Below are 27,018 nucleotides of genomic sequence, written 5' to 3' on the forward strand. Positions count from 1 at the left end.
TTCGGGTATCGCTCTTGAGACTGCAATACACCTAAATCCCCCTGCAATCATATCGCATAACTATTTCAGTATTCGGTTAATCAATTTATCTATCAAACCTAATTAGCTCATGTGAGATTTCAATCAATCTCGTCGATTGCTTATCATTTACTCTCATTCATCATGAGGTCAATCATCTATCCTCTCAGGCAATAACATCATGCTAATCGAAACTGATCAAAACCCAATCAATAAGGAGGCAACAAATTCAATTTTTTACCCTTTGGTAGACATGCGCTAAACTATCCCATGAAAATGCTAGAAAATTATACCTAAGCACTAAAACCCTCAATGCGCTATTTTGCACCATCAATGCACTACAATCGAGCCCCAATGTGCTAAAACAAGCTATTGCACTAAAACAAGTTACATAGATGTGCTAAAAACCAAACCCTATGCACTAAAATCCTACATCTTTGCGCTAAATCAGCCAAAGCGCTAAAATCCCTACTCGGTGTACTAAAAGACTAACTTGATGTGCTAATATACAACTCTAGACCTAAAGTGCTAAAACTTATACCATATGCACAAACAAAAACCCTAAGTGCTAAATTGATAAAAATCCGTGCAAAATTCGTAAAAACGTGCCAAAAATTGAAAAAAAAAACACAACAAGAGGATCTCATTGTACATACCGGAGGGCCATATACCAGGAGTTGCTAGAATTGTCATACTCGCATGAATCGATGGGTGTGGTATGTGATGAACAATATGGCCTCAGAGCTCCAATCTCCAACTCACTACATGTGCAAATGAAGTGAAATGGTAAATGGTTTTCACTTTTTACCTTTTTAAAGGGGTATAATGGGGGTACTTAAGTCACATTATTTTTTTTCCACTTATGATATTATTTATCTCTGCACCACCCAAACTTTTTTATTGGGAAAAGAATCGGCTAAAAATTCTATTTTAAATTTTTTTTTTTTGAAAAATCGTAAAAAATTTAAAAAATGTTCGAAAAATCCTAAAAATCCAAAAGTCTATCCAATTCATCTCCCAAGGGGGCATACTCACATCATTATCTGACAATTAGCATATGAGACAAACTGAAAATTTTTATCAGCATCATCAAGCGAATTTTCTTTGAATCAATGTGTGGCCACACAACACTTCAAAGGGGCAAAATGTAGACACCTATTTTTGTCCACTTGTTTAAATTTTTTTATATATTTGTTTAATTATCATTCATCCAAGTATTAATTAAATTCATATTTAATTAATCCTTTCCACTTTTCCAATTATTAATTAAATTAATATTTAATTAATTCACCCCAATCCCCTTCTTCTATGTAGTTAAATAAATTATTCAATTTATTTAATTTAATTCACCTAGCCAAACTCAAACTATTTAATTAGATAAATAAATCATATTTGTTTAATTAAATTCCTCTCCCACATTAAATTAAATCCTCCTTTCTCATTTAAATAAATTAATATTTATTTAAAATCCTAAAATCCATCCCACTTGCATTCTCTTACAAAACCTATTTGCACACTAACCCTTCTTCTAAATTTTTCTAAACCCTTCTAAATTAGCCTAATCCTCTTCTAAACATTTGCACATTCCTAAGCCAAGGATTAGGAATGGGTCACTTCTCAAAAGCACTAAAAACTTTCTTCCGTCTACAAGTTAACCCTCAAAGTCTTCTTAAGCCTTAAAGGCTTTAATCTAACTAACCCACCTTTGACCCTTGGTTAGAGACTTTTCCTCTAATTCAATCATCCATCTAACCCTCAAGTCTCTTCAAGCATTCAATGATTTGACCATGGTTACCCTTTAACCCTTGCACATTCATTTATCCCTTGGATAAAAGCTTTATCCACTAACCTAACCCTAACCAAACCACCCATGGTAACCATCACGTCTCTTCAGGCATTTAATGCCTCTTCTCTCTCCTCTCAAACCTTCTCATGATGCCACTTGTCACCCTGACATTGATGGAAGTTGCAAACATGGATTGAGGATCAAGTCCTCTTCATGTAATCCTAGCCCTTACTAAATCAAATAAATCTTAGCCATCCAATTGCCCATTTCCTCTATAAATAGGACTCATTCTCTCATTATCAAGGTGTTACATACATTGTGCTCTCATTATCAAGGCTACACATGATCAAGGTTATTTCATAATCAAGCCATACTAGTCTCTCTCACTAGTGCATGTTAGAGACATTATCATAGCATGTTAGTTTCATTGTCATAGCATAAAATCTGCATTAAAAACAAGCTTTGTTATAATATCATAGATCTTAGTTGCATAAGCATATAGATCATTTTATCATAGCACTTGTGCCCTTTAAGTTGTCATTCTAAGAGTCAATTGCTCAATGATTTGAGAGAAAAACCGCGACTTGAGGAGTCCTTGGAGATAGATGACAATGGAACGTCTTGGAAGGATGGTTTACTTAAGTTGTTTTGTCAATTGATTCTTTTATATATAATGTTTCATTGGTGTGTCACTAACATTTTGATTATTTTGATCAAGTCACACTTCTGTGCACACAGTTACCATAAAAAATGATCCAATAGTAAGTCCTTGAAAAATAATTTGTTAAATACAGTAAAGAAAAATTCATAGGAAATTTTGTTTTTTTTCCAGGCATGACATGTGGAAAACACAGAATAACTATCACATCATGGAGAAAGAATAAGTAAATATATTCTCACTCAACATATATGTTATGATGAAATCATTATAATAATAAATGCAAATCTTTTAATAATTCTTAAATAAACAAAGTGATTTATAAGTCTCCTAATAGAGTGCTATAGTCATTCATGGTCTCCATTGACCATTATTATAGGGCCCAAAAGATCAATGTAATTATCATGGAACCATAACTGAGAGATGGAGAAGATGAGAACAATGGAGAAGTGTCTCTAACATCTAGATGCATGTTTCCCCATTATGCTTAACGCTTACAAATGATGGCTTTGTAGGATTTGGTAAGTTGGTGAAAGAAAATTTTGAAAGCATTGAGTAGATAGTAAACATTGGTGGGCGAAGTGATGCCTCTTCTTGTATACAAAGCAGACCAACATGAATGCATTTGAAGCATTCCTCTGTGGGACAATCCTCAACTATACCTTTATCAATTACATCCACACTATTTCCTTTGCTATAACATTCCCATGCCTGCATAATTGCCTTTAGATAGTCAGAAGCTTTAAAGAAATTATTTTATCTTATTTTGATATAAAATATAAAATGACTATTGACTATCAAATGATCTAATATTGAAATTGAATGATCCATAGAACAAAATACATAACATATAATGTATTACCAATTCTAGAAGGCCCTGGACTCCATTAGAAATTTGAGAATCTGTATTCTTTCTTCCACTTACAATTTCCAAAAGTACAATACCAAAGCTATACACATCAGCTTTATCAGATAATTGGCCATGCATGGCATACTCTGGTGCCAAATAACCACTGCATATGAAAAAAAAAAGACACCAAATCAAAAAAATTATAATGGTAGAAATCAACCGAGAAAGTAATTCATTATGAAAGGAGAAAGGCATGCATTAAACAAATTGTTTTGAGAGAAAAGTAGTGAAATGCTTACTATGTTCCAGCAACTCGCGTGCTAACATGAGTCTCATCTTCTGGAAACAATCGTGCTATCCCAAAATCTGCTATTTTGGGATTCATTTCTTCGTCCAACAAAATATTACTTGCTTTGATGTCTCGATGAATGATTCGTAGACGTGAATCATCGTGTAAGAACAAAAGCCCACGAGCTACTCCAACTATGATGTTGAAACGCTTCTGCCAATCCAGCTCTCTACTCCGTTGTGGATCTGAAAACTCACTCTATTTTATCTTAGCATTACAGCGGAGTAGCTTAAAAATTTCTATGAAATCATTTGACTTTTAGTGGTAGATAGAATGGAGTTACCCACCGAATAGTATCTTGTCAAGGCTCTTGTTGACTAAGTATTCATAAACAAGCAAACTTTCTGATCCTTGTGTGCAACATCCAAGAAGATTCACAAGATTTTGATGTTGAACCCTGGCCAACAGTTTGACCTCATTTTCAAATTCTTTCTTCCCTTGCGGAGATTGTAGGGACAACTTCTTCACTGCTATCTCTCTTCCATCTGGCATAGTGCCCTGAAATTAAACATAGATTGTGAGCCCATTTGTATCACAAATTTTGAGTTTCTGACTATCAGATAATTGTCTCTTGAATGCCAAGATGAATATGATTTAATATAAGAATAGATTTTCATGCTCACACCATTTTTTAGTGTTGTTTTTTAATTGAATAACAAGCAACAATGAGGTATTGATTATTCATACATCAAGTGTTCAACGTAATTGGGGACAAGGGAGAGTTATACTTGTAGATTTGATAGGTTAATGCCCTCTTATAAAATTACTAATATTATGGCTTGTTTCAATTTGATTTCCAAACATTATTTCCAAAGCAAGAAGGTAGGTTTGTTAAAGGGAGACAAATTCAATGAAACAATTCGATTTCCAAACATTATTTCCAAGCAAGAAGGTATGTTTGTTAAAGGGAGACAAATTCAATGAAGCAATAATTGATTGGGAAGCAATTTGTTCTGTTAGTGGTGCTAAAAAAGCCTTAGGATGGTTATAGTAGATTTGGCTATTGCTTGTGATTGTCTAAATAGAAAATTCATCTTAATGGTGCTCCATAAATTAGGTTTTTGTGAGTAGTAGATAAAGTAGGTGGAATGCATGAATTCCAGCTCTTTCTTTGCTTTAGTTAATGGTGGGTCATGTAGAGAAATCAGATAAGGATGTCCTATGTCATCAACTTCATGTAATTACGATGGGAACTTTAAGCTACTTGTTCAAGCATGCTAAAGAATGGGGTGAATTCTTTCAATCACCTCAAATGTGAACAATTCTATTCGTTCAAATTTTTATTTTGATTTGGAACAACTCTCTAAATTGATTAAAAAAAACTAAAAGCAAATCTAAAAGACCACATAATCAATGCCAAATCATAATAAGATCATCTAAAATTCAGTTCTCACATTCTTCAATTTATATTCTCTAATTTAATAACCATTAGATGCAAGTTCTAATTATATAAAAAAATAAATTGAAAAAATATATTGATATATAGTTGAACAGAAAAAAATCAAATAAACAAAATATAGCTTTACCTTGTACACAGCGCCAAATCCACCCTCTCCAAGCTTGTTATCCTCGTGGAAATCTTTAGTTGCAGCTGTCAATGTTTCCAAATTAAATATTATTGGATGGTGCGCACTAAATGGCCAGTCTTCTCCGCCTGTATATTAGAACCCACAGCTATATGAGAACATAATAATAACAGAGAAAGGAAGAGAATTTAATCAGATTTGTAAGGTCTATGAGGATCACTGTGAATCCAGATTCCCACTGTTGAAGTGACATCAAATTAGGGTGTGTGGAAGAGGGGCAGAATGTAAATAGAGAAGAAAGGTGAGACAAGGTAATATCTCTCACATCTGCATTAATAAAACAGAAGAAAGCTGCAGTCCACCATACACATGAGTTTGTGATTGCAGACATTGATAGGGTGTGAGATCAAAACAAAGAATAAAAAACCTCCAAGATAGTGCGCACGGAATGAAAGAAGTTTGAAAAGTTGTGTGGAATCAAACAGAACATGGAGATTAGAAATGAAGTTGCAGTCACGGATGAAGATTTGCAGAAACTTACTGCAGAGAATGTAAACAAAACCTAGCAGAAGTAACTAAAATTTGAATTTGGTGATCTTTGATTGTTTTCCATTGTGTTGGTATTAGTATTTGGTTTTGTAAATTGGCTGCAACTACTCGGCTTTCAAAGACAGAGAAGTCCTAATTAAGTACCTTGAGGACCATCCTTCCCATGTAGTGCATTTGCAGTCTTCAATTTTCTTCGCACAGTAAACAGCAGCAATCCTACCAATAACACGAGGACTATGAAGCCGCCAAGAGAACCCAGAATTATGGGTATTTTGTTTGAAGACTCTTCTGCAAGCAACACCAATTGCCAATTTCACTAAATGAAATATAAATATGACTCGATAAAATGAAAACACAAAACAAGTTAGTATGAGTATGAGTAGTACTTGATGAAGGTAAAATTGTTGATGATGGGGGTGGTGATGTAGAAGCTGCAAAAAAAGGGTAAGTTTGATAGATAACCAGGCAATTTCCAAACCAACCCACACCTCCAAGACGATATCCTCCTTGAGTCGCGTTCAACAGATCACCAATTCCCCTGCCCAAACATGTTTTGCAATCTTCACCAGAAATATCTCCTACACTGAATGAGACCATAAATCTTGGTAATCTGAGAGTAGTCAGAAGTGAAACCAGAGGCATACATAGTAGTACTGTCACCCACTTTAGCCGACAAATTAGAGAAAAGCCCCTTAACAGCCGAGCTAAACACAGCAGGATCTGTGGCGTTCTCGCCATTTAGACGGTACAGTTGGGTGGTGTTGTCCAGTTTTCCGATGAAATTGGAGGTATCATAGGATAGGTAGAACTTGTCATTAACGAAAACAAATGCACCTGCAGCATGTGCGCACAGTCGTTGAATGGTGGAATTTATCTCGAGCGAGCAAGCGTAGCATTCTTCAGCTGTGACATCTCCTCTGCATTGAAGAAGGCCGTAAATCTGATCTGGGCTTTGTCCAGAGACACTAGTATTGAAACTGCCAGATGAGGATGCGTGCTGGACAAGATTATTCACAACCATATTTCTGTTCTGCTCCAATTTACTTCCGTCAGTGAAGTTCAAACCGGTGTTACAATATGTATCCGCTGCCTTGCATAGGCGTAGGCATGGAATAATTAACAGAAGAGAAATGCAGAAACAGAGGAAACCATTGTCGCTGGTGAAACTCATATTTCCTGTAACTCCACCTCAGATCACAAGAGAGACCCGATATATGCACTGTCATGACAATGGCAAACAAGTTCTAATATTTATACACAAACTTTGCAAATTTGTAGAATTATATCCTTCATGAGGTGGAAAAATACTCTTCTGTAACAAGAATTTTTTTCACTGTGTGAAAAAGGTTTAAGAAAAAGGATTTTCTAAATTTGTGGAATTATAACTTTCATTAGTGAGAAAAATAATCTTTTTGTAATCGGAAAATTTTTCTCCTCCATGGGAAAGAGGTTTAAGAAAAAGAGTTTTCTTCTCTGTGAAAAAGAGGTTTAAGAAAAAGGATCTTTTAAGTCTGGAATTTTGCTTAAATACATTCAGTAATGAGAATTTTTTTCAAGAGGTTTAAGAAACAAGTAATTATAATTGAAATATTTAAAAAAATATATTTAAATTAAAAGTTATATTTTATTAATTATCATGAATAGTATGTAAAGGAGTATTAAAACTATTTCATAAATAGAAAATTATATTATGAAAGAGCATATAGTTTCAAGAACAATATTTCAATAAAAACTATCATATATATTAAAAATTTACATTATGAAAAAACATGTCTAAACAAAAAATATTCCTTCAATAAAACTACCACATCTAAACAATTTCAATCTACCATTAAAATTATCTAAAATTTAAACATGTTCAACCATATTTAAACTTTGATAGAAAATAAATCTTATAAATTTAAATAGATAATTATATTATGAAAGAGCATATAGTTTCAAGAACAATATTTAAATAAAAACTATCGTATATATTAAAAATTTACATTATGAAAAAACATATGTCTAAACAAAAAGTATTCCTTAAATAAAACTACCACATCTAAACAATTTCAATCTGCCATTAAAATGATTTAAAATTTAAACAACCATATTTTTAACATATTTAAACTTTAATAGAAAATAAATCTTATAAAGTTAAATTATGTTCCATTTAATATTAAGTATTATTTGACCAAATCAACATTGCCGTGAAACTCTAATGATTGTAGTAGGAAATTATAGATGAGATGACCATTGAATATTGACTTATGATTGAGAAGCTTGAGAGTCGAAGTCTTTAAGCGTGGAATACGGCACTCGTAATACACGCGTATGAAAACAAACAAATATCTCCACCTGCTTCCACTTCCTTCCTTCCAGGTCAAAGTCTTTAAGTCTTTGATGCAGATTTATTTTACAATTTGTAAAAAATGTTTTGAATGTTTTAAATATATTTATTTTAAATTAATTGTTATATTAAATTTTTTGAATTGTCTATTTAAATAAGCATAAAGATAATATTGTTCTTAACTTATTATTTATTAAATATTATTGTATGTTTTTAAAGAAAAGTGAATGTAAAAGAATAAAAATATCTCATTCATATAATATTTCAAAGAAATAAATTCTAGAAGACTACACGACTTGTTACTTGACAATGGAATTCAAATGAAAATACCTTCAAGTAAAATTTATCAAACTTTCAATAAAGATATTTTTAGAATATTCTCAATGATTCAAGACAAAAAATACATGGGAAACAAGTTTTGAATAAAATTTCTTCAATAGGCCCCCCTTATGTGGCCCTTGAACGTTTGCTCACCTTATTTTCAAAACACAAGATTGAATGAAGTCATCATGACACAAGATTTTGTGTGATCATAGTATCTGTAATAAAACTAGCAAAAGTTATAATTTGTAATAATTATTATCTAAGTATGTCCATCCTTCATATTGATGGCCTTTTTTATGAGATGATATGTGTCTAAATCGTAGTTTATATAAATTAACAATAAGTAAAATAAGAAACAAAAAACTACAAATTTATAATATTTCAAACAAACAAGCTCTAGAAGACTACATGACTTGCCACTTGACAATAGAATTCAAATGAAAACACCTTCAAGTAAAATTTATTAAACTTTGAATGAAGATATTTAAATTTTTTTGTCAATTATTCAAGACAAAAAAAATACATGGAAAACAAGTTTCGAATAAAATTTCTTCAATAGGCCCCCCTTATGTGGCCTTGAACTTTGCTCACCCTATTTTAAAAACAAATGGTTAATTCAAGGTAATTTATCAACAATCGTACGAAATCATCACGACACAAGTAATTTTGTATGATCATAGTATTTGGAGTAAAACTTGAAAAAATTATAATTTGTAATAATTATTATTTAAGTATGTCCATCCTTCATATTAGTGTCCTTTTTTATTAGATGATATGTGCCTATATCATAGTTTATCTACATTAAAAATAAATAAAATATGAATTAAAAAACTACAAATTTATAATTTTTCAAAGAAACAAGTTCTAAAAGACTACACGACTTGCCACTTGACAATATAATTCAAATGAAAACACCTTCAAGTAAGAATTATTAAACTTTGAATGAAGATATTTTAAAAACATTCTCAATGATTCAAGACAAAAAAAAAAAATGTGAAAAAATTTCTTCAATAGGCCCCCCTTATGCGGCCCTTCAACTTTTGCTCACCCTATTTTAAAAAAAAGGGCTAATTCAAGGTAACTTTTCAACAATAGAATGTAGTCATCATGACACAAGATTTTGTATGTTCATAGTATTTGGAATAAAACTTGCAAAAATCATAATTTTAAATAATTATTATTTAAGTATGTCCATCCTTCATATTGATGTCCTTTTCTATGAGTTGATATGAGTCAAAATTAAAGTATATCTACATTAACAATATGTAAAATATGAAACAAAAAATAAAAAATGTATAATATTTCAAACAAATATGCTCTAGAAGACTACACGACTTGCCACTTGATAATAGAATTCAAATGAAAATAAAATAGAATTCAAATGAAAATAAATTCAAGTAAAATTTATTAAAGTTTGAATGAAGATATTTTAAAAAGATTCTCAAGATTCAAGACAAAAAAATACATGAGAAACAAGTTTTGAATAAAATTTCTTCAAGAGGGAGCCCCTTATGTGGGCCTTGAGCTTTTGCTCACCCTATTTTAAAAAAAATGGTTAATTCAAGGTAATTTTTCAACAATCAAATGAAGTCATCATGACACAAGATTTTGTATGATCATACTATTTGGAGTCAAACTTGCAAAAAATATAATTTGTAATACTTATTATTTAAAGATGTCTCATTCATATAATATTTCAAAGAAATAAATTCTAGAAGACTACACGACTTGTTACTTGACAATGGAATTCAAATGAAAATACCTTCAAGTAAAATTTATTAAACTTTCAATAAAGATATTTTTAGAATATTCTCAATGATTCAAGACAAAAAAATACATGGGAAACAAGTTTTGAATAAAATTTCTTCAATAGGGGTTTTTACATGGAACCCAGAACCATAAAAGAAAAAAACCACATGGACCTTCAAAGGAAAGAAACCACCCAAAAATTCCCCCTGCATCTACTCATGGGAAGAAAAGATAAACACAAATCCACCTCAATAGGAGTTGGGGTCACCTCAATAGACTCAACAAACAACCCATGAGAAGGAAAGAAAAAGGAAAGGCTAGGAAAGAAAACTAGCCCTCAAAAAAACAAAGAGTCGATGAAGAGCCAAAAACAGTGCAAAACATAGTCATCCATCATACCCACAAATAGCCACGATCCATGGTAGCCACAATCCATATCAACCAAAAATCCAGCCTTCTGAGAAAGGGCCTCATCAAAATGAGAACCAAAACCGGTGACTCTGCTCACCGAACCCCCACCATAATCTCATGTAACCTGAGCTACACAAATTAGAGGACAAGTCTTTAGATCAATCATCATTTCAAGGCCAAGTTGATGTTGGTATTTTCATATTATGCATAATTCTCTAATTAGGTGCAAATAAATTGAATTTGTACGAGGATAGAATAAATATCTTGTTTTTCATTTGAGTGTATAAGCAATGTCTAAGTGGATATATATCAATGGCTAATGAGATAATGATAGGACCTAATGAGTTCATAGTTGAGCATATGTGAGGAAAGAATGATCTTTATTGTAGACCTTGAGACCAAGAGATAAAATGAAGGATAAAAGGACATGGACAATATGAAGGGAAAGGATTACATTATGTAAAAAGATAATTGCGTAGGCCTTTGGATGAGATTTCATCGAGAAGCCCATATTGACATTATGAGATCAATAGGAGCACTCAAATCCATGGCTAGAAACTTGAAATATAGCAAGATTGATAAGAATGACATATAACTATATTAGTCTAAAAGTACCAATAAATATTAAGAACCTAAAATTAGTGGGGGATTAATGTTGTGTTAAAGCATAGAGAAATGAATATGAACTAAACATAACAACTATGGATGCTCAATTAGACTTCAACCAAAAGTATATACACACACAAAAAAAAACAAAAAACCTTAGGAATTAAATGAAATTCATTATTAAAAATTTCTTGAATTAGTTATTTATGAGTCCATGAATAACTTTGAAGGATTGTAGGTTTGTAATGTTGTAAGAACAAAGATCGAAACCTAATTCATAATGAAATGGGGCATCTTGAGGAAAATATCAACTAAAAGATATAGTAATTATTTATTACACATTTTGATGAAATTGAGTAGTTTGGACCTATCAATCATGCCTCAATTGCCAACAATGCAAATCCAATGATAGTAATAGAGTAAGGATGAAAATGCAAATATATACATTACATAAAAAAATGAATTTTGTCTTTCCATCCACATGCAACGCTTTATAGGTGTCAACTACATGCCTAACAATGATTTTACTTTTAAACCAAAATGCAACTCTCATAGCCACTATTCAAAATTGCAAGGTCAAACACTTAGAAATACAAGGCAATCTTAAATATTTTCAATTCTTAAGTAATACAAAATAGAAACATCTATTAAAATGCTCTTAAATGAAAAAAGGAAAAGAAATTATAATTTATGAAACTGAAAAAAATAGAACACATTAATTTCTTTATAGAGAAAAAAGATTCACAATTATATCAATCTATTTATTAAAAAAAAAGGAGAAAAAAATTATTTTCTTTTATATAAATATAAAGATACAACCCAAAACAAAAAAATTCCACAAATATATTTTCTTTTGTACAAATACAAAAAAATAAAAATTCTCAATAAGGATTTTACATAAATTCTTTAATTTAAGAAGATTGAGAAATCTTCCAAAAAGAGATGTCTCTAAACTATATAGATGCAAAAGCAATTAGATTACATCAAATTGTTTATAGAGATCAACTAGATTTATCTGATAGCTATTGCTGCTTATCTGGCTCGCAACTCTGTGACGGAAGCATCATTGACAGACGGTGCAGATGATGATGATATAGATATTGAATTTATTACTCTAGATCCATGCGATAGATCTCCTCCTGTTACTCCATGTGTAACATTTACAAAAGCGGGCTTTGTAGGATTTGGCAAGTTAGTGAAAGAAGTGTTTGAAAGCATTGAATACACAATTGACATGGGTGGACGAAGTGATGCATCTGCCTGTGTGCAGAGCAAACCCACATGAATACATCTTATACATTGCTCTTTAGGGCACTTGTCTATTATCTCTTTATCAATCACATCTAAACTATTTCCTCTGCTGTAACATCTCCATGCCTGCATAGTAACAACGTAACAACGTAAACATTGTGGCCTTAGAAATAACCAAGTCTAATTTCATGTCTGGTGTAATTTCGACTTACCAATGACAAAAGATTTTGATCTTCTGTGGCTAGTTTGGTATTGTTATTCTTTCTCCCACTCACAACTTCCAGAAGTACAACACCAAAACTATATACATCAGCTTTAGAAGATAATTTCCCGTGCATGGCATATTCTGGTGCCAAATAACCGCTGCATTGAGGAAATCAAGATACTTAAATGTAAACTATCTAAGAATATATGGTTCAACTTATAAAATATAAACATAGAATTCTTACTATGTTCCAGCAACTCGAGTGCTAATATGAGTCTGACTTTTTGGAAACAATTTTGCTAAGCCAAAGTCTGCTATCTTGGGATTCATTTCCTCATCCAACAAAATATTACTTGCTTTGATGTCCCGATGAATGATTCGCAACTGAGAATCTTCGTGCAAGTAAAGAAGTCCACGGGATACTCCAGTTATGATGTTTAAACGCTTCTGCCAATCCAGCTCTTTACTCCTTTGGGCATCTGTAAATCATGTTTGCTATAACAAGTTTAAACAAATAACAATACACTTATTTTTATACTAGGAATTGTATGTTTCAATGCATTTTTATTATCTAATTGCAACTGTATGTGGGATAGTCAACCAAAACAATCAGTGTTAAATCTTTTTGTGATGTAGAGAATTTGAGTACTCACGAAAGAGTATCTTGTCAAGGCTTTTGTTGGCTAAGTATTCGTAAACAAGCAACCTTTCTGATCTCTCTACACAACATCCAAGCAGATTCACAAGATTTCGATGCTGAATTTTCGCAACGAGTTTAACCTCGTTTAAAAATTCTTTGTTCCCTTGGGAAGATTTTGTAGACAGTTTCTTCACTGCTACTTCTCTTCCATCTGGCATAGTACCCTGAAAGTACAGAATGAAAGTCTATTTTTAAACTTAAAAGGCTATTCATATATGTATGATTATGTGCCAAGAGAGCTCATCTAAATATATGGAAGATTAAATATTATTAACATTTGGTATTACACGTTTATGAATTCAATGTTACGCTACCTTGTATACAGGGCCAAATCCTCCCTCTCCCAGCTTGTTCTCCTCGTGGAAATTTCTGGTTGCCTCTACCAATGTTTCCAAATTAAATACTACTTGAAAATCTTCATTGATTACGTTGTCACTTTGCATGCGCTCATTTCCTACATATTAAAATCCACAATTGTATAAGAAATTATTTAGATTATATAGCTTGTGATTCACGGAGGAGGAAAACGAAAGAGCTACAATTAAGGAATATTCTGGTTTGAATGAGAGTTATGAGTTAATGTGAATAGTAACTGGTAATAGGTTGAGTAGTTAATGGTATTAAGTTTTAATTCATTTTGAAAAGACAAAAGCAAAATCTTAATACAAACATCAAAACTTCAATTTTATAGAAAAAATTATATATGTTATAGATTTATCAATTTTATGTAATAAAATGTAAGCAATATACGGGAAAGGACTTAGTAGTTGAGCATGTACTAATTGTTGTGAGGGTTGTTGATACCTTTTGTTCCAAAAATTGAACAAATAAAACTTATTGTTTGAAACAAAAAATATCAATTTTTGTTAGGAAATGTACCAACAGTTGTTAGGAAATGTACCAATAGTTGTTAAGAAATGTACTAATATTGTAAAAAGTAACCAATCAGGTGATGCCATGTTAGCTGCACAACTATTGGGGTCTCTTTTGCACGCCTATTGGTCTCACTTTTTTTGGGGGTTGTTTTGGGCACCTTGGCAAAAAACATGCTGATGTGGCATCATATTTGATGATGTGGCCCTGAAACCTTAGTTATAAGCAAGGGACTTGCCAAGTAAGCTGCTGTAAAAAAATCAGAGTGATTTGAAATTTCCAAATAGGATTTTGAGAAGCGCGAAGTTAGGGTGCACAACTACTGGGTCCTTTCCCCTATAACAAATAAACAATATATCAATTATATTTTTTATTTAAAAAATTATTTTATGAAAAGATTGAAAATATAATTGTGGGAATACTAATAAATTAATTTACATGCAATGTACATATAGTTTTTACGATTCTTATGGATGATAGATGTTACGCATTTTTTTTTTTTTTATGTCATTGATAATACAAACCAACATCAAAATAGTTATGACACATTCTATTATTTGAAGTATGTTTATTATGATTATTTTTGCCCACGATAATACCCAAATTTATTGACCAATAAATCCATGAAATAATGATGATTTTCACATCTTGCATATGTGATATAGTGAAGACTATTGTATTTTCTATGGACAAGACATGAAATAAATATCAAACCTCCCATGCGCATGCCTAGGTGCTCTATCAATAAGGTATCAATAATCTTTATGAAGAGAATTTTACTAGGCTTTTTATTGTAATTCAATTGTAACTAGCTTATTCAACATTTTGATTCACATAATATTTTTGTACCTAGAATCATTTGATTGAGCTCATATACTTAACTACCCATCTAGATAAAATAAGTGATAAATATGACAAAATGGTTTTGAGTTGATTGCCATGGTTGAAAGTCCCCAACTTTGAAAATTTGAAGAATCAAAGAAAATACTTATTCAAATAAATACTAGAACTCTAAAGAATCTTTTGCTTAATTTTTTAAGTTACTTTTATATTAAGAATGTGCTTTCTTTATATATATATATATAGTCGGGAGTACGTCATTTTCTAAATATCTCGATGAAAAGAAAAATTAGGAAAACTATAATAAATTTTGTAATAAACGATTTAGCAATTTTTAAAAGTAATGACACAAAAAGCAAAAATGAAGAAAATTTATTGTTTGCTAGTATTGTAAAGGTAAGAATCATATGGAAAAGTGGCTTGTTTTTAAAGAGGAAGAAGGGAAAACAAGAATCTAAGCTTAAGCAGTAAAAGGTTAAAAGAATGTAAGATGACAAATTAGATTTGTGGTCATCTTCTTTCAAAAGAAAGAAAAATCAAATATGAGATAAGTTTCAAGCCAAAAAGAAAAAAAATCTCACAATCAAAATATATTTTGAATCTCTTATAAAAGTATAAATACTTGTATGCTTCTACTCACTTTCAATATGAGATTAACCTTACTAAGAGTGTATTTCTAAGATAGTGGATGTCACTTTATATAGATAACTTGTTGATAGTTTGGTTTATTTAACCCATTTCATACTAGATATTTGTTTTGCAATCAATTTAGTATCTAGATTTATCTAAGAACCCAAAGAAATTCATTGGCTAGTTACAAAAGAATTACGATACATTTGTTCATAAATTCATCATGATTATAAGTCCTCAATTTCTTTGGTTGACTTTGTACAAATTTAGATTATAGTACTGATATAGATGATAAGAAATCTACTAGTAATTATACTTTTGAAGTTGGATTAGGCCACATTAAATGATGTAGCAGAAATAAACAGCTACATCATTTTCTTCATGTGAAATAGAATATAGACTAATAAATGAAATATGAAAGTAAGTTAGATTCAAGCTCTATTAGTTGAGCCTGGCACAAATAATTCAATTTTCAATCCTAAAACAAAGTATATTAAGATTCCTGTTCATTACGATCAGGAATTTGTTTAATATTTTAGCTGATAAATTTACTAGAAAAATTGTGATGAAAGTTTAATATGATAGAAGTGAAATTAAGAGTGATAGTAGTATAATGTTACCTTCTTTTGTATACCTCATGAATATTGATCTAGCCAACGTTAAAAAAATTAAGATTGTCTAAAATTTCTTATAAACCTATTTTAAAAAAGTATAACATCAACTATTTACTCTGTTTGTATGATGCCCTGTTTTACTGTTTGCTGTTCTGTTTTAATACTTTTCTGCCCTGTTCTAGACCGTTTTACAGAATATCCTTGAGATCTATAATAACTAATGACCTGTCTAAGGCTGCTTACGAAATGTTTTAACCAGCCGCCCATCCATGCTATCCTCAAGCTTATGCAATTAAAATAGACAACCCATTACAAACACACATGCAAAAAGCATTGCAGAGAACAATGTAAAAAGATTCAATTGAAAGATACCTCGGTTGGGAGTTGTACTCTTCCCAGATATTGCAGACTTCAATTTTCTTCGCGCTGCAAACATCCCTCCTAATAAAACGAGGATTAGGAAGCCGCCAAGAGAGCCCCCAATGATGGGGATTTTGTTTGAAGACTTTTCTGCATGGCTCATCAATTTTCAGTGTAACCCAATGTCAGAAACATAAAGTAAATTCTCAAATTATAGTAAGAATACCAAATTCAGCTGCTATGCAATGTTACTGAATGTTGTCAAGGGCTTACTTGACGGTGATGTGTTCTGCCCATTTGAAGACAGTGTAAAGAAAGGGTAAGTATCATAACGAGCAGTACAACTTCCAGAGTAAACCACACCTCCAAGATTATGTGCCCCATTTGTCACCTCCACCAGATTACGGATTGCGTTGTCTAAACAAGATGCGCAGCCCTCAACAGAGATGTCTCTCCAGCACTGTACAAGACCATAAATCTTCGTAGAGGAAGAATCATCTCCACTCCAATTAGAAGAATAGAGATTAGATGATGCAGTCACTTCAACTGACAAATCGGACATAAGAGCCTTAACTGCGGAGCCAAAAGCTTCAGGATCTGTGGAGTTGAGAAGATTGCTTTGGACTAGATAGGAGGTAGTGTCCAGATCTCCAAGGAAGTTGTTGTGCTCAAAGCGCAAGTAGCACTTTTCAAGCCAAACTCTACCGCCTAGAGAATTCCCACACTGTTGTCGAATTGTTCTGTTTGCCTCCATTGAACAAGCCTCACATTCTTTCCCTGTGGTGTCTCCTCTGCATTGGAGGAGCCCAAAAATCTGATCCTGATCTTGACCTTCCACTGTAGTGTTGAAACCCCCTGAGGAGGATGTGTGTTGAACAAGATGATTAACCACTGTATTGATATTTCTCTCCACTTTACTACCGTTTGTGTAATGGGCGCCATTGCAAACGCTTTTTGCTGCCTTGCATGGGCGTAGATGGGTATTGGAGAAGACGATGATGATGCAGAGAAAGAAGAAACAAGTGGTGGGTCTCCTGATGTTCATGTTTGTGTTGCTCCACCTGTTTTTGCAGGATAGATGAGAGATAATGGCAAACAACTTTATCAATACAGTGAGGAATCAATCAATCTGTAAGTCAGGCCTGTAAAGCCAAACAACCGTATCGCTATCGTCAAGTCCTGAAGGAATATTTTGTTCAATACGGTAAAGGAAATTTGATAGGAAGTTCTGTTTTTGCTCCAAGCATGATGTGTGGAAAGCGTAGAACAAGTAGCACGCCACGGAGAAAGAATGAGAATGTTTTCACACACGAAATTTTATGGGACAAAAAATGTCATTTTAATACTCAAGCTGTGATTTATAAGAATTATGTGTAGGTACAATTAATTAAAACAAAATCATTGAAAAATTGACTATGTTGTACAAAATAACTATTTTAGAATGCAGAATTTTTATTGTTTTTGTCTTTGGTTTGTATTTATAGAGATTATTTCACATTCACATTGGTTTCAGATTTGATAAGATATTATAATTTATGTATTTTAAATAATATATATATATATGAATTGGAGGAAGATGGAGACCAATAAAGACCCAGATTGGATCGAAACCTACGTCCGTTTCGAGGGGCTCCAATGGACCATATAGGTCGAGGGCATTGTTCCAGAGGTGGCATCAAAAGATGAATAGGGACTGGTTGGTGGACAATCAGTTTTTTTTGTTGATTTTTATTGATGAAATGTTTGTGGTTAGGTTCTTAGGGTGTAATTTAAATCTAAACTGGCTTTGGTTGTCTGTTGATCCATTTTTGATGTGGTTGGATCCTTTTGGCTTGGCATCCTTCTGCCTTTGATCTTTAGAGTCTGTTGTAGTCTAGGATGTTGGCATTTAAATGAATATTGCATTAATGAAATGTTATGTTGTCATTGATGTCAGTAATGATGTTGTAATAATATTATTATAATATTGTTTTGCAACCGGTAGGAAGAGATAGTAAAGGGAATTGCAACCGGTAAGTGAGTTTGTGGAGGAAACTAGTATTGCTTATGAAATGGAGAGATGAATCGATAAACCCTACCTGTTGATATGCTAAACCCTAACCGATGAAGTTTGGTGAATCGGTTGTATTGGTTTATGATCTAATGGTGAGCAGTAATGATTATGACACGTATGCATGTTGTATGAGAAGAGTTTCAAATGGTTTTTGACGTGGCAAGATAACGATTTTTGTCTTGGGAATGAGCAAGTTCAGTGCATGTAATGGAAACCGCATGATGAGTTGCAGTGTTCGATGAAGCAGTGATCAAGGAGTAGTCGAGGTTATCTTGAATGATGTGCAGTGATTGTTATGTAATCCAACAAAACTTATACTTGAACCGATTTGTTTGTAATCTCTATGAGATAATTAGGTTTGTGATGTGTTACCGACCTATTGTTTTGTTAATAAGGTCGATGAGTTGTTTTCTTGTAGTGTTGGCAATTTTTGCTTGAATGTAAGAGTGATTGGTTGCTGAACCAGGAGATATCTCTGCAGTAAGTGTAAAGCCAGATAGGAGCATGAAAAGGATCTGAACAAGAAAGTGTAGTGCTATTCAAGCAGATCAACAAACCCTTGTTGTTTTCTAACAATTACAACAGTCAAATCCCCTAACCGGGTAAGCTCTAACAAGCTTAGTGTTATCTAGATCTTCTAACTAGGTGGTCCATTAGTTTGGATTTCAAATCCTCTACCAAGGTTACTCCTAACAGGGTATTGCTTCTAATAGGGCATTATAGTCAATCCCTTAACTGGGTGGTCCCTAACGTGATTTGTTCTTAACAGGACTATTTGTAAAGCTTTAATAGGCTAGGCTCCTAATAGGGTGAACTTCAGAAGAGTTCAGAACACATGTGGGTATTCATCCCCACCATGGTTTTTCTCATTTGGGTTTCCACGTCAAAATCATTGTGTCAAGTGGTGAATGTTTTTGTGGTTATGTTTGATATATTTGCTTAACAACTAAATCCACTTAGATATGATATGATGATCGACAACAATCTGAAATGGGCTTTTACTTTGGTCAGTAAAGTATTTAGATATTTTGGTTAAAAGGTTTTGAGAGTTTTAGAGTCGTTTTACTATTATTTTGTTATAACAGTCAACCGGTTTAACTTGTTAGTAATACTGCATTTGAAGTTCAATGTTTAAACCAGTCAGTTTAGAGAATTTTTTGAGAGGTTGATTTTGAGCTTGGTGAAAGTCTATATAGTTTTTTTTTATCTACTGATTCACCCCCCTTCTCAGTAGTTGACCGGATCCTTATTGATTCATCATACCATCAATTTGTATCAGAGTATTTCAAGTCCTCTAAGATCTAAGCCTAACAACTTGAGGTAAAGACCTTGAAGAACATGATGAAGAAAGAAGGTCCAAAGTTTAATAGAGAAGACTATAGGATATGGAGTGATAGAATGAAAATCTATATCAAGAGTCTAGGAAGTCAATACTGGGAACATGTTGGCACTCAATATGTTGCACCTAGTGGGATTATGACTGATGATTAGAAGAAAGAGCAACAAGAAAATAATCAAGCATTGGAGGCCATTATCAGTTCTTTGTCTGATGCAGAGTATGTTGATGTCCATGGTCTAGAGACTGCTTATGAGGTATGGAAGAAACTTGAAGAGATCTATAGCAGTGATGAGCATGTGAAGATTGCCAAAGAAGAGAGTCTGAGAGGAAAATTTGATGACATGCAGATGGCTGAAGGTGAGAATATACAACAGTATGGTCAGAGGATCAAAGAGATAGTTGGTGAGATCAAGAGTGCTGGTGGTAAAGTGGAATATGCCATAGTGGCTAGTAAGGTGTTGAGAACCCTACTACCGGTCTACGCTATCCGAATTGCAACCATTCAGGAGCTAAAGTCTATTGATAAAACTAAGGTAACCCTTGACTCCATCATTGGCAAGCTTACTGCATTTGAAGTAAATGGTTATGATGGTAGTGTTTAGAAATATGAATATGCATTTAAAGCTTCAGTTTCTAACACATCTATGAGGAAAAGTAGAGATGTCAGTCACAGTTATGAATCTAGATCCAATAGAGAAGTTGATGATGAAGACAGTCTGGTTGAGCTTGAAGCATTATTGGCCAAGCGGTTGCCCAGAGGTACCAGTAAGTAAAGAGGTAAAATTACCTTTGAAATACTTTGCATGTAACAAGATTGGACACATTGCAACTAACTGTCCTAATGGTGACAATGAGTACATGCGTGAGAAGTTCAAGAAGCACAAAGGAAAAGGCAAAAGAGATTGTCTCATTGTAGTTATTGGTGGTATCACTGATGAGGAATATGAGGGAGATGCTAATGAAGACATTGTTTTTGTAGCCATTAAAGAGGAGACATATGATCAGAAGGCATTAGTTTCTTGCATGGATAATTTTGATGATTGGATCATTGATAGTGGTTGTTTACACCACATGACTGATGACCCGAGTAAATTTCTTACTTTGAAGGAATTTGATGGAGGAGTTGTGAGATTTGGAAATGACTCACCCTGCATGGTAAAAGGAAAGGGAACTATTTCTCTTAATGGAAAAAGCAGTGCAAATGATGTCTACTGGGTTGAAGGATTAAAGCACAATCTTTTAAGTGTTGAACAACTCAATGACATAGGTTATCCATTGGAATTTAAGAATGGAATGTGCAAAATCTATGGGAGAAAAGGTGAACTAATTGCAATTGACAAGCAGACTAAAGGTAACTTGTTTCACCTGAATCCTAAAGTCAACAACTGTTTAATTGCTAAAATAGATGATAGTTGGCTTTGGCATAGGAGATTTTGTCACATAAATTTTGATAACATTGTCAAAGTGAGTAAGTCCAAGTCAGTGAGAGGTTCGCCTCAGTTGGACAAACCGATTAATGCTCTGTGTAAAGAATGTCAGTTGGGAAAGATGACATCCTCAAATTTTAAGAGAAAATCCTTTTCAGCAGACCATTTGTTAGATCTAGTTCATATAGATCTTTGTGGACCCATAAGGACTAAAAGTATTCAAGGTGACATATATTTTATGATCTTCACTGATGATTGCTCAAGAATGATGTGGGTCACATTCCTAAAGGATAAGTCAGAAGCTTTTGGTAAGTTCAAGGCATTCAGGGCCTTAGCTGAAAAGGAAAGTGGTAAGAAGATAAAGTATCTGAGGACTGATCAAGGTGGTGAATTCATTTCTAAGGAATTCACTAGATATTGTGAAGAAAATAATATCAAAAGGCCCAGCATTCTACACCAAGGACACCACAACAGAATGATATTGTAGATAGGAACAACCGTTCAGTTGTTGAAGTTACTAGAACAATGTTGATACAAGGAGGTGTAGCAAAAACTTTCTGGAGAGAAGCTGTCAGCACAACTGTCTACACTATGAACTAGATACTGGAAAAAAGAGGTAAGGATAAAATTCCTTATAAATACTGGTATGGTAGATCACCTAATGTCAGTTATTTTAATATTTTCTATAGTAAATATTTTATTAAGAAAGGTGACTATGTTAGCAAGTTTGAGGCTAAAAGTGATGAAAACATATTTCTTGGTTACTCCACCAAGAGTAAGGCCTACAAATGTTACAACAACCGAACACAAAGAATCATTGAAAGTGCTGATATTCGAGTGGATAAGTATCCTGAAGTCCCACGGGAAACCAATGTGGAGAAAAAGGAAGAAGATCCTTGCATTCTATTTTTGGAACAAGAACTGGTGAAACCTGAAACTGGTAAAGAGAATGCTATAGTACCAGTTCAACCGAAACAGGTAGATTCAGAAGAAGATGATGATAATGAAGAAGAAGAACCTGAAGATATTGATCATATTATTCCAAGGTATGTGAGACTCAATCACAATCCTAACCAGATTATTGGAGATAAGGATGCTGGAGTGTTAACCAAAAGAAGAATTAGAGAGGATTCTTGCATGATTTCCACTATTGAGCCTAGAACTACTAAGGAAGCATTTGGAGATGATCACTGGATCAAAGCTATGGAGGAGGAGCTTGATCAAATTGAGAAGAACAACACATGGACCCTAGTACCCAGACCGGTGAATAAAAATGTGATAGGTACTAAATGGGTATTCAGGAATAAACTGAATGAAGATGGAGTAGTAGTCCGAAACAAAGCTAGATTGGTATGCAAAGGTTATGCACAGAAAGAAGGAGAAGACTATGGTGAGACTTTTGCAACAGTTTCTAGACTGGAAGGTGTTAGGACTTTAATTGCTTTTGCAACACATAAGGAATTCAAAGTATATCAGATGGATGTGAAGTGAGCATTTCTAAATAGAATATTGGAAGAAGAAGTATACATTGAGTAACGAGATGGTTATGCTTTGACTGATGCAAAGGATATGGTGTATAAATTGCACATGACAATATATGGTTTGAAACAAGCATCGAGAGCATGGTATGAAAGGTTACATTCACACCTATTGAAGATAGGTTTTTAGAGAACCAGTGAAGACAAAAACATATATCTCAAATCTAAAGGAGATAAGATACTGGTTAGTGAAGTGTTTGTAGATGATATCATATTTGGAGGAAATGATGACATGAGTGATGAATTTGCAAATGAGATGAAAAATGAATTTGAAATGTCTCTAGTGGGAGAGATAAAATTCTTCATAGGTTTGCAAATTCAGAAGATGAAGAGTGGTATTTTTATCACACAGTCTAAGTATGTGAAACGGGTATTGAAGATATTTGAAATGAGTGACTGTAAACCAGTTGGGACACCAATGGTTACATGTTGTAAATTGTCTAAGGAGGATGAAGCCGCATTTGTTGATGAAAAGGAGCACAGGTCAATGATAGGAAAATTCCATTATGTTGTTCACAACAGTCTAGATATTGCTCATGTAGCTAGTCTAGTTTCTAGCTTTCAGAAGAATAAAAAAGAAACACATTTGATAGCAACCAAGAGAATATTCAGATATTTGAAAGGTACTATTGACTAAGGTTTATGGTATCCGTATGCAGGTAAATTTGATTTGAAGGTTTATACGGATGCAAATTGGGCAGGTAATGTTGATTATAGGAAGAGCACAACCGGTGGTGCATTCTTTCTTGGAGAAAGACTTGTATCTTGGAGTAGCAAGAAGCAGAGTTGTATATCTCAGTCTACTACCAAAGTTGAGTATGTTGTAGCTTATATGAACTGTACCCAGGCTATCTGGATGAAACACATTTTGGAAGGATTCAAGCTAAAGTTTATAGAGCCAGTAAAGATCTTATGCGACAACACCAGTGCCATAAATATTTTAAAAAGCCCAGTGATGCATGCTAGAACCAAGCATATTGAATTGAAGTTTCATTTCTTGAGAGAAAAAGTGCAGAGTAAAGATGTGATATTGGAGCATGTTTCTACCAAGGAGAAGATTGCATATATCTTTACTAAACCTCTGCCCAAGGCTACTTTTGAGTATCTTAGAAGTCAGCTAGGGGTTGTACCCCTACATGAAGTCAATTGAGAATGATTTGGAATACATCAGTCTCAAAGCTACTTGGAGAATTTTACTTTAGGATTCATGGAGTGGAAGTTATTCCATAGGGGGAGCATCAAGTTGCAGGTTGATGATGCTGAACAATGAAGTTTGATATTGCATGTTTTACTTTCACTTTGGCATTGCTGTCAAAGGGGGAGAAGAACTAAAAGACTATGAGGAGAATTGTATAATTGTGGTAAAATGTAAACCAAGATTCCTATACACATCATCACAATCAAGGGTATTGATACTTGTATTGCCATCAATGCCAAAGGGGGAGATTGTTGGCATTTTGCATGAAGATTGCATTAATGAAATGTTATGTTGTCATTGATGTCAATTAACCGGTAATGATGTTGTAATAATATTATTATAAATTGTTTTGCAATCGGTAGGAAGAGATAGTAAAGGGAACTGCAACCGGTAAGTGAGTTGGTGAGGAAACTGGTATTGCTTATGAAATGGAGAGATGAATCGGTAAACCCTACTTGTTGATATGCTAAACCCTAACCAATGAAGTTTGGTGAATCGGTTGTATTGGTTTATGATCTAATGGTGAGCGGTAATGACTATGACATGTATGCATGTTGTATGAGAAGAGTTTCAAATGGTTTTTGGTGCAGAGATATAACGCTTTTTATCTTGGGAATGAGAAAGTTCATTGCATGTAATGGAAACCACGTGATGAGTTACAATGTTCGATGAAGCGGTGATCAAGGAGCGGTTGAGGTTAGCTTGAATGATGTGTAGTGATTGTTATGTAATCCAATGGTCATACTTGAATTGATTTGTTTGTAATCTCTATGAGATAATTAGGTTTTTGATGTGTTACTGACCTATTGTTTTGTTTATAAGGTTGATGAGTTGTTTTGTTGTAGTGTTGGCAATTTTTGGTTGAATGTAAGAGTGATTAGTTGCTGAACTAGGAGATGTATCTGTAGTATGTGTAAAGGAAGATAAGAGCATGAAAAGGATCTGAAACAGAAAGTGTAGTGCTATTCAAATAGATCAACAAATCCCTGTTGTTTTCTAACAATTACAACAGTCAAATCCCCTAACCGAGTAAGCTCTAACAAGCTTAGTGTTATCTAAATCGTCTAACCAGGTGGTCGATTAGCTTGGATTTCAAATCCTCTACCAAGGTTACTCCTAACAGGGTATTGCTTCTAATAGGGCATTATAGTCAATCCCTTAACCGGGTCGTCCCTAACATGGTCTGTTCTTAACATGACTTTTTGTAAAGCTTTAATAGGCTAGGCTCCTAATAGGGTGAACTTCATAAGAGTTCATAATACTTGTGGGTATTCATCCCCACTGAGGTTTTTCCGATTTGGGTTTCCACATCAAAAATCATTGTGTCAAGTGGTGAATATTTTTGTGGTTATGTTTGATATATTTGCTTAACAACTAAATCCACTTAGATATGATATAATGATCGACAACAATCTGAAATGAGCTTTTACTTTGCTCAGTAAAGTATTTAGATATTTTGGTTAAAAGGTTTTGAGAGTTTTAGAGTTGTTTTACTGTTATTCTGTTATGACAGTCAACCGATTTAACTTGTCAGTAATATTGCATTTAAAGTTCAGTGTTTAAACCAGTCAGTTTAGAGTTTTCTTTGAGAGGTTTATTTTGAGTTTGGTGAAAGTCTATACAGTTTTTTTTAATCTACTGATTCACCTCCCCCCTCTCAGTAGTTGACTGGATCCTTATTGATTCATCATACCATCATATGATTTCTCTTATATTTCATGGTTTTGTCAAACTTCTTGGACTCTGTTAATCTTTTATTTAATATAATGGATCTTGGCCCTTCCAGCGATTTAATTACAAAAAAACAAACAAACATTTATGAGCAATTTTGTTGACCAAACATTGTACATTTAAAATTATTGCAAAATTTATTTGATACAATTACTTATCTAAAATTATCTATATATATTTATTGAGTATTCAATAAAATATACAAAATAATTTTACTAATTACTATTTTATATTAAGCTATTCTTGAATTCATAATATTTTTAGAATACTTATTCTATTAACTTTACCTTCTACATGAAAATTTTCATTATATTTTCTCTTTTTGACTTATTCAAATTTAATCACACAAAGTTCATGGGACTTTTTCAAGTTGAAGAAAACTTTTTCTTGATATAAATGAACCCAACTCCTTTGATTTTTGCTTCAATGAAGACTTCTATTCTCAAATATTAACAATTTACTACAATTTTTGGATCAACTTAAACAATTGATGTATATATTTCTATTGAAAACATATATTTCCCCAACTTAAGAAAATAACATAAGGGTTGTTACTTGAAAGTTCCCAACTGTCTTAAAATTTGGACTTAGAAAGTCAATCAAGGTTTATGATTCTAAGTTCTTCATCCAAGGTTTAGTTTTTACCATTCAGTAGTTACAATACAGTTCAACAATCTATCTACCTCTCTATTTGTATGCATCTTTCCTTCTCTATCTAGACTAGATATTTGTCTATCTCACATTCTATATCTTTCAATGTCTCCTCCTCTATATTTTTTGTTTATCCATCATTATTTCTTTCTATCACCATTCATCATATTTTAGACTAGTAGACATTTCACATTTAATAAAAATCCTTGATGTGAATCTTTCGTCAAATTATCCCTTTCCATGTCTTACTATAGAGTCTTAATTATCATATCTTTCCACATCTATGATAGTCAATTGTTGTTAATTTATCTTATTAAATTTGCATTTCCCATAATCTCGTTAACAAACTTATCTCCAAACTACACTAGTACCTTGTTAGAGATTGATGGATATTGCTGAGAAGTTTGCTAGAATGATGTGTTGTCATTGATGTCAACATATTCTCCAGTGTAT

At 33.1% G+C, this 27,018-nt stretch overlaps 2 protein-coding genes across 3 annotated transcripts; both read right to left on the bottom strand.

The window, feature by feature from the left end:
- Positions 1-2,796: 2,796 nt before the first annotated feature.
- LOC131857088 (cysteine-rich receptor-like protein kinase 44) lies at positions 2,797-6,488 on the bottom strand. The gene is made up of 7 exons (XM_059209149.1): positions 6,123-6,488; positions 5,881-6,024; positions 5,188-5,315; positions 3,949-4,159; positions 3,612-3,846; positions 3,325-3,475; positions 2,797-3,173 (listed from the first exon to the last, which is right to left on the bottom strand). The coding sequence occupies exons 1-7, from the start codon at positions 6,472-6,474 to the stop codon at positions 2,925-2,927; spliced, it is 1,470 nt and encodes a 489-aa protein (XP_059065132.1). The 5' UTR covers positions 6,475-6,488; the 3' UTR covers positions 2,797-2,924.
- A 5,543-nt stretch (positions 6,489-12,031) lies between these two features.
- LOC131033058 (cysteine-rich receptor-like protein kinase 44) lies at positions 12,032-17,833 on the bottom strand. 2 transcript variants are annotated; one of them, XM_059207718.1, is made up of 7 exons: positions 16,902-17,826; positions 16,641-16,778; positions 13,626-13,765; positions 13,265-13,475; positions 12,856-13,090; positions 12,619-12,769; positions 12,032-12,532 (listed from the first exon to the last, which is right to left on the bottom strand). In XM_059207718.1, exons 1-7 carry the CDS (start codon positions 17,671-17,673, stop codon positions 12,188-12,190), a joined length of 1,992 nt encoding a protein of 663 aa, XP_059063701.1. In that variant the 5' UTR covers positions 17,674-17,826; the 3' UTR covers positions 12,032-12,187. The 2 variants fall into 2 exon arrangements, with proteins under 2 accessions (XP_059063701.1, XP_059063702.1); XM_059207719.1 differs by lacking the exons at positions 13,265-13,475; positions 13,626-13,765 and having other exon boundaries at positions 16,902-17,833.
- Between the last annotated feature and the right edge of the window lie 9,185 nt (positions 17,834-27,018).

Source organism: Cryptomeria japonica, chromosome 7 (assembly GCF_030272615.1).
Source record: "Cryptomeria japonica chromosome 7, Sugi_1.0, whole genome shotgun sequence".
NCBI lineage: Eukaryota > Viridiplantae > Streptophyta > Pinopsida > Cupressales > Cupressaceae > Cryptomeria > Cryptomeria japonica.

Excerpts from the sequence above, each read along its gene's own strand:
- LOC131857088 (XM_059209149.1), bottom strand. The coding sequence starts at position 6,474 with ATGGCGAGAACGCCACAGATCCTGCTGTGTTTAGCTCGGCTGTTAAGG. Across the intron at positions 6,025-6,122 it reads AACAATTTTACCTTCATCAA|AAGAGTCTTCAAACAAAATA; the intron begins GTACTACTCATA and ends TGTTGCTTGCAG. Across the intron at positions 3,847-3,948 it reads CCTTGACAAGATACTATTCG|ATCCACAACGGAGTAGAGAG; the intron begins GTGGGTAACTCC and ends GTGAGTTTTCAG.
- LOC131033058 (XM_059207718.1), bottom strand. The coding sequence starts at position 17,673 with ATGAACATCAGGAGACCCACCACTTGTTTCTTCTTTCTCTGCATCATC. Across the intron at positions 13,766-16,640 it reads GAGTACAACTCCCAACCGAG|GAAATGAGCGCATGCAAAGT; the intron begins GTATCTTTCAAT and ends TTTAATATGTAG. Across the intron at positions 12,770-12,855 it reads ACTCGAGTTGCTGGAACATA|CGGTTATTTGGCACCAGAAT; the intron begins GTAAGAATTCTA and ends TCCTCAATGCAG.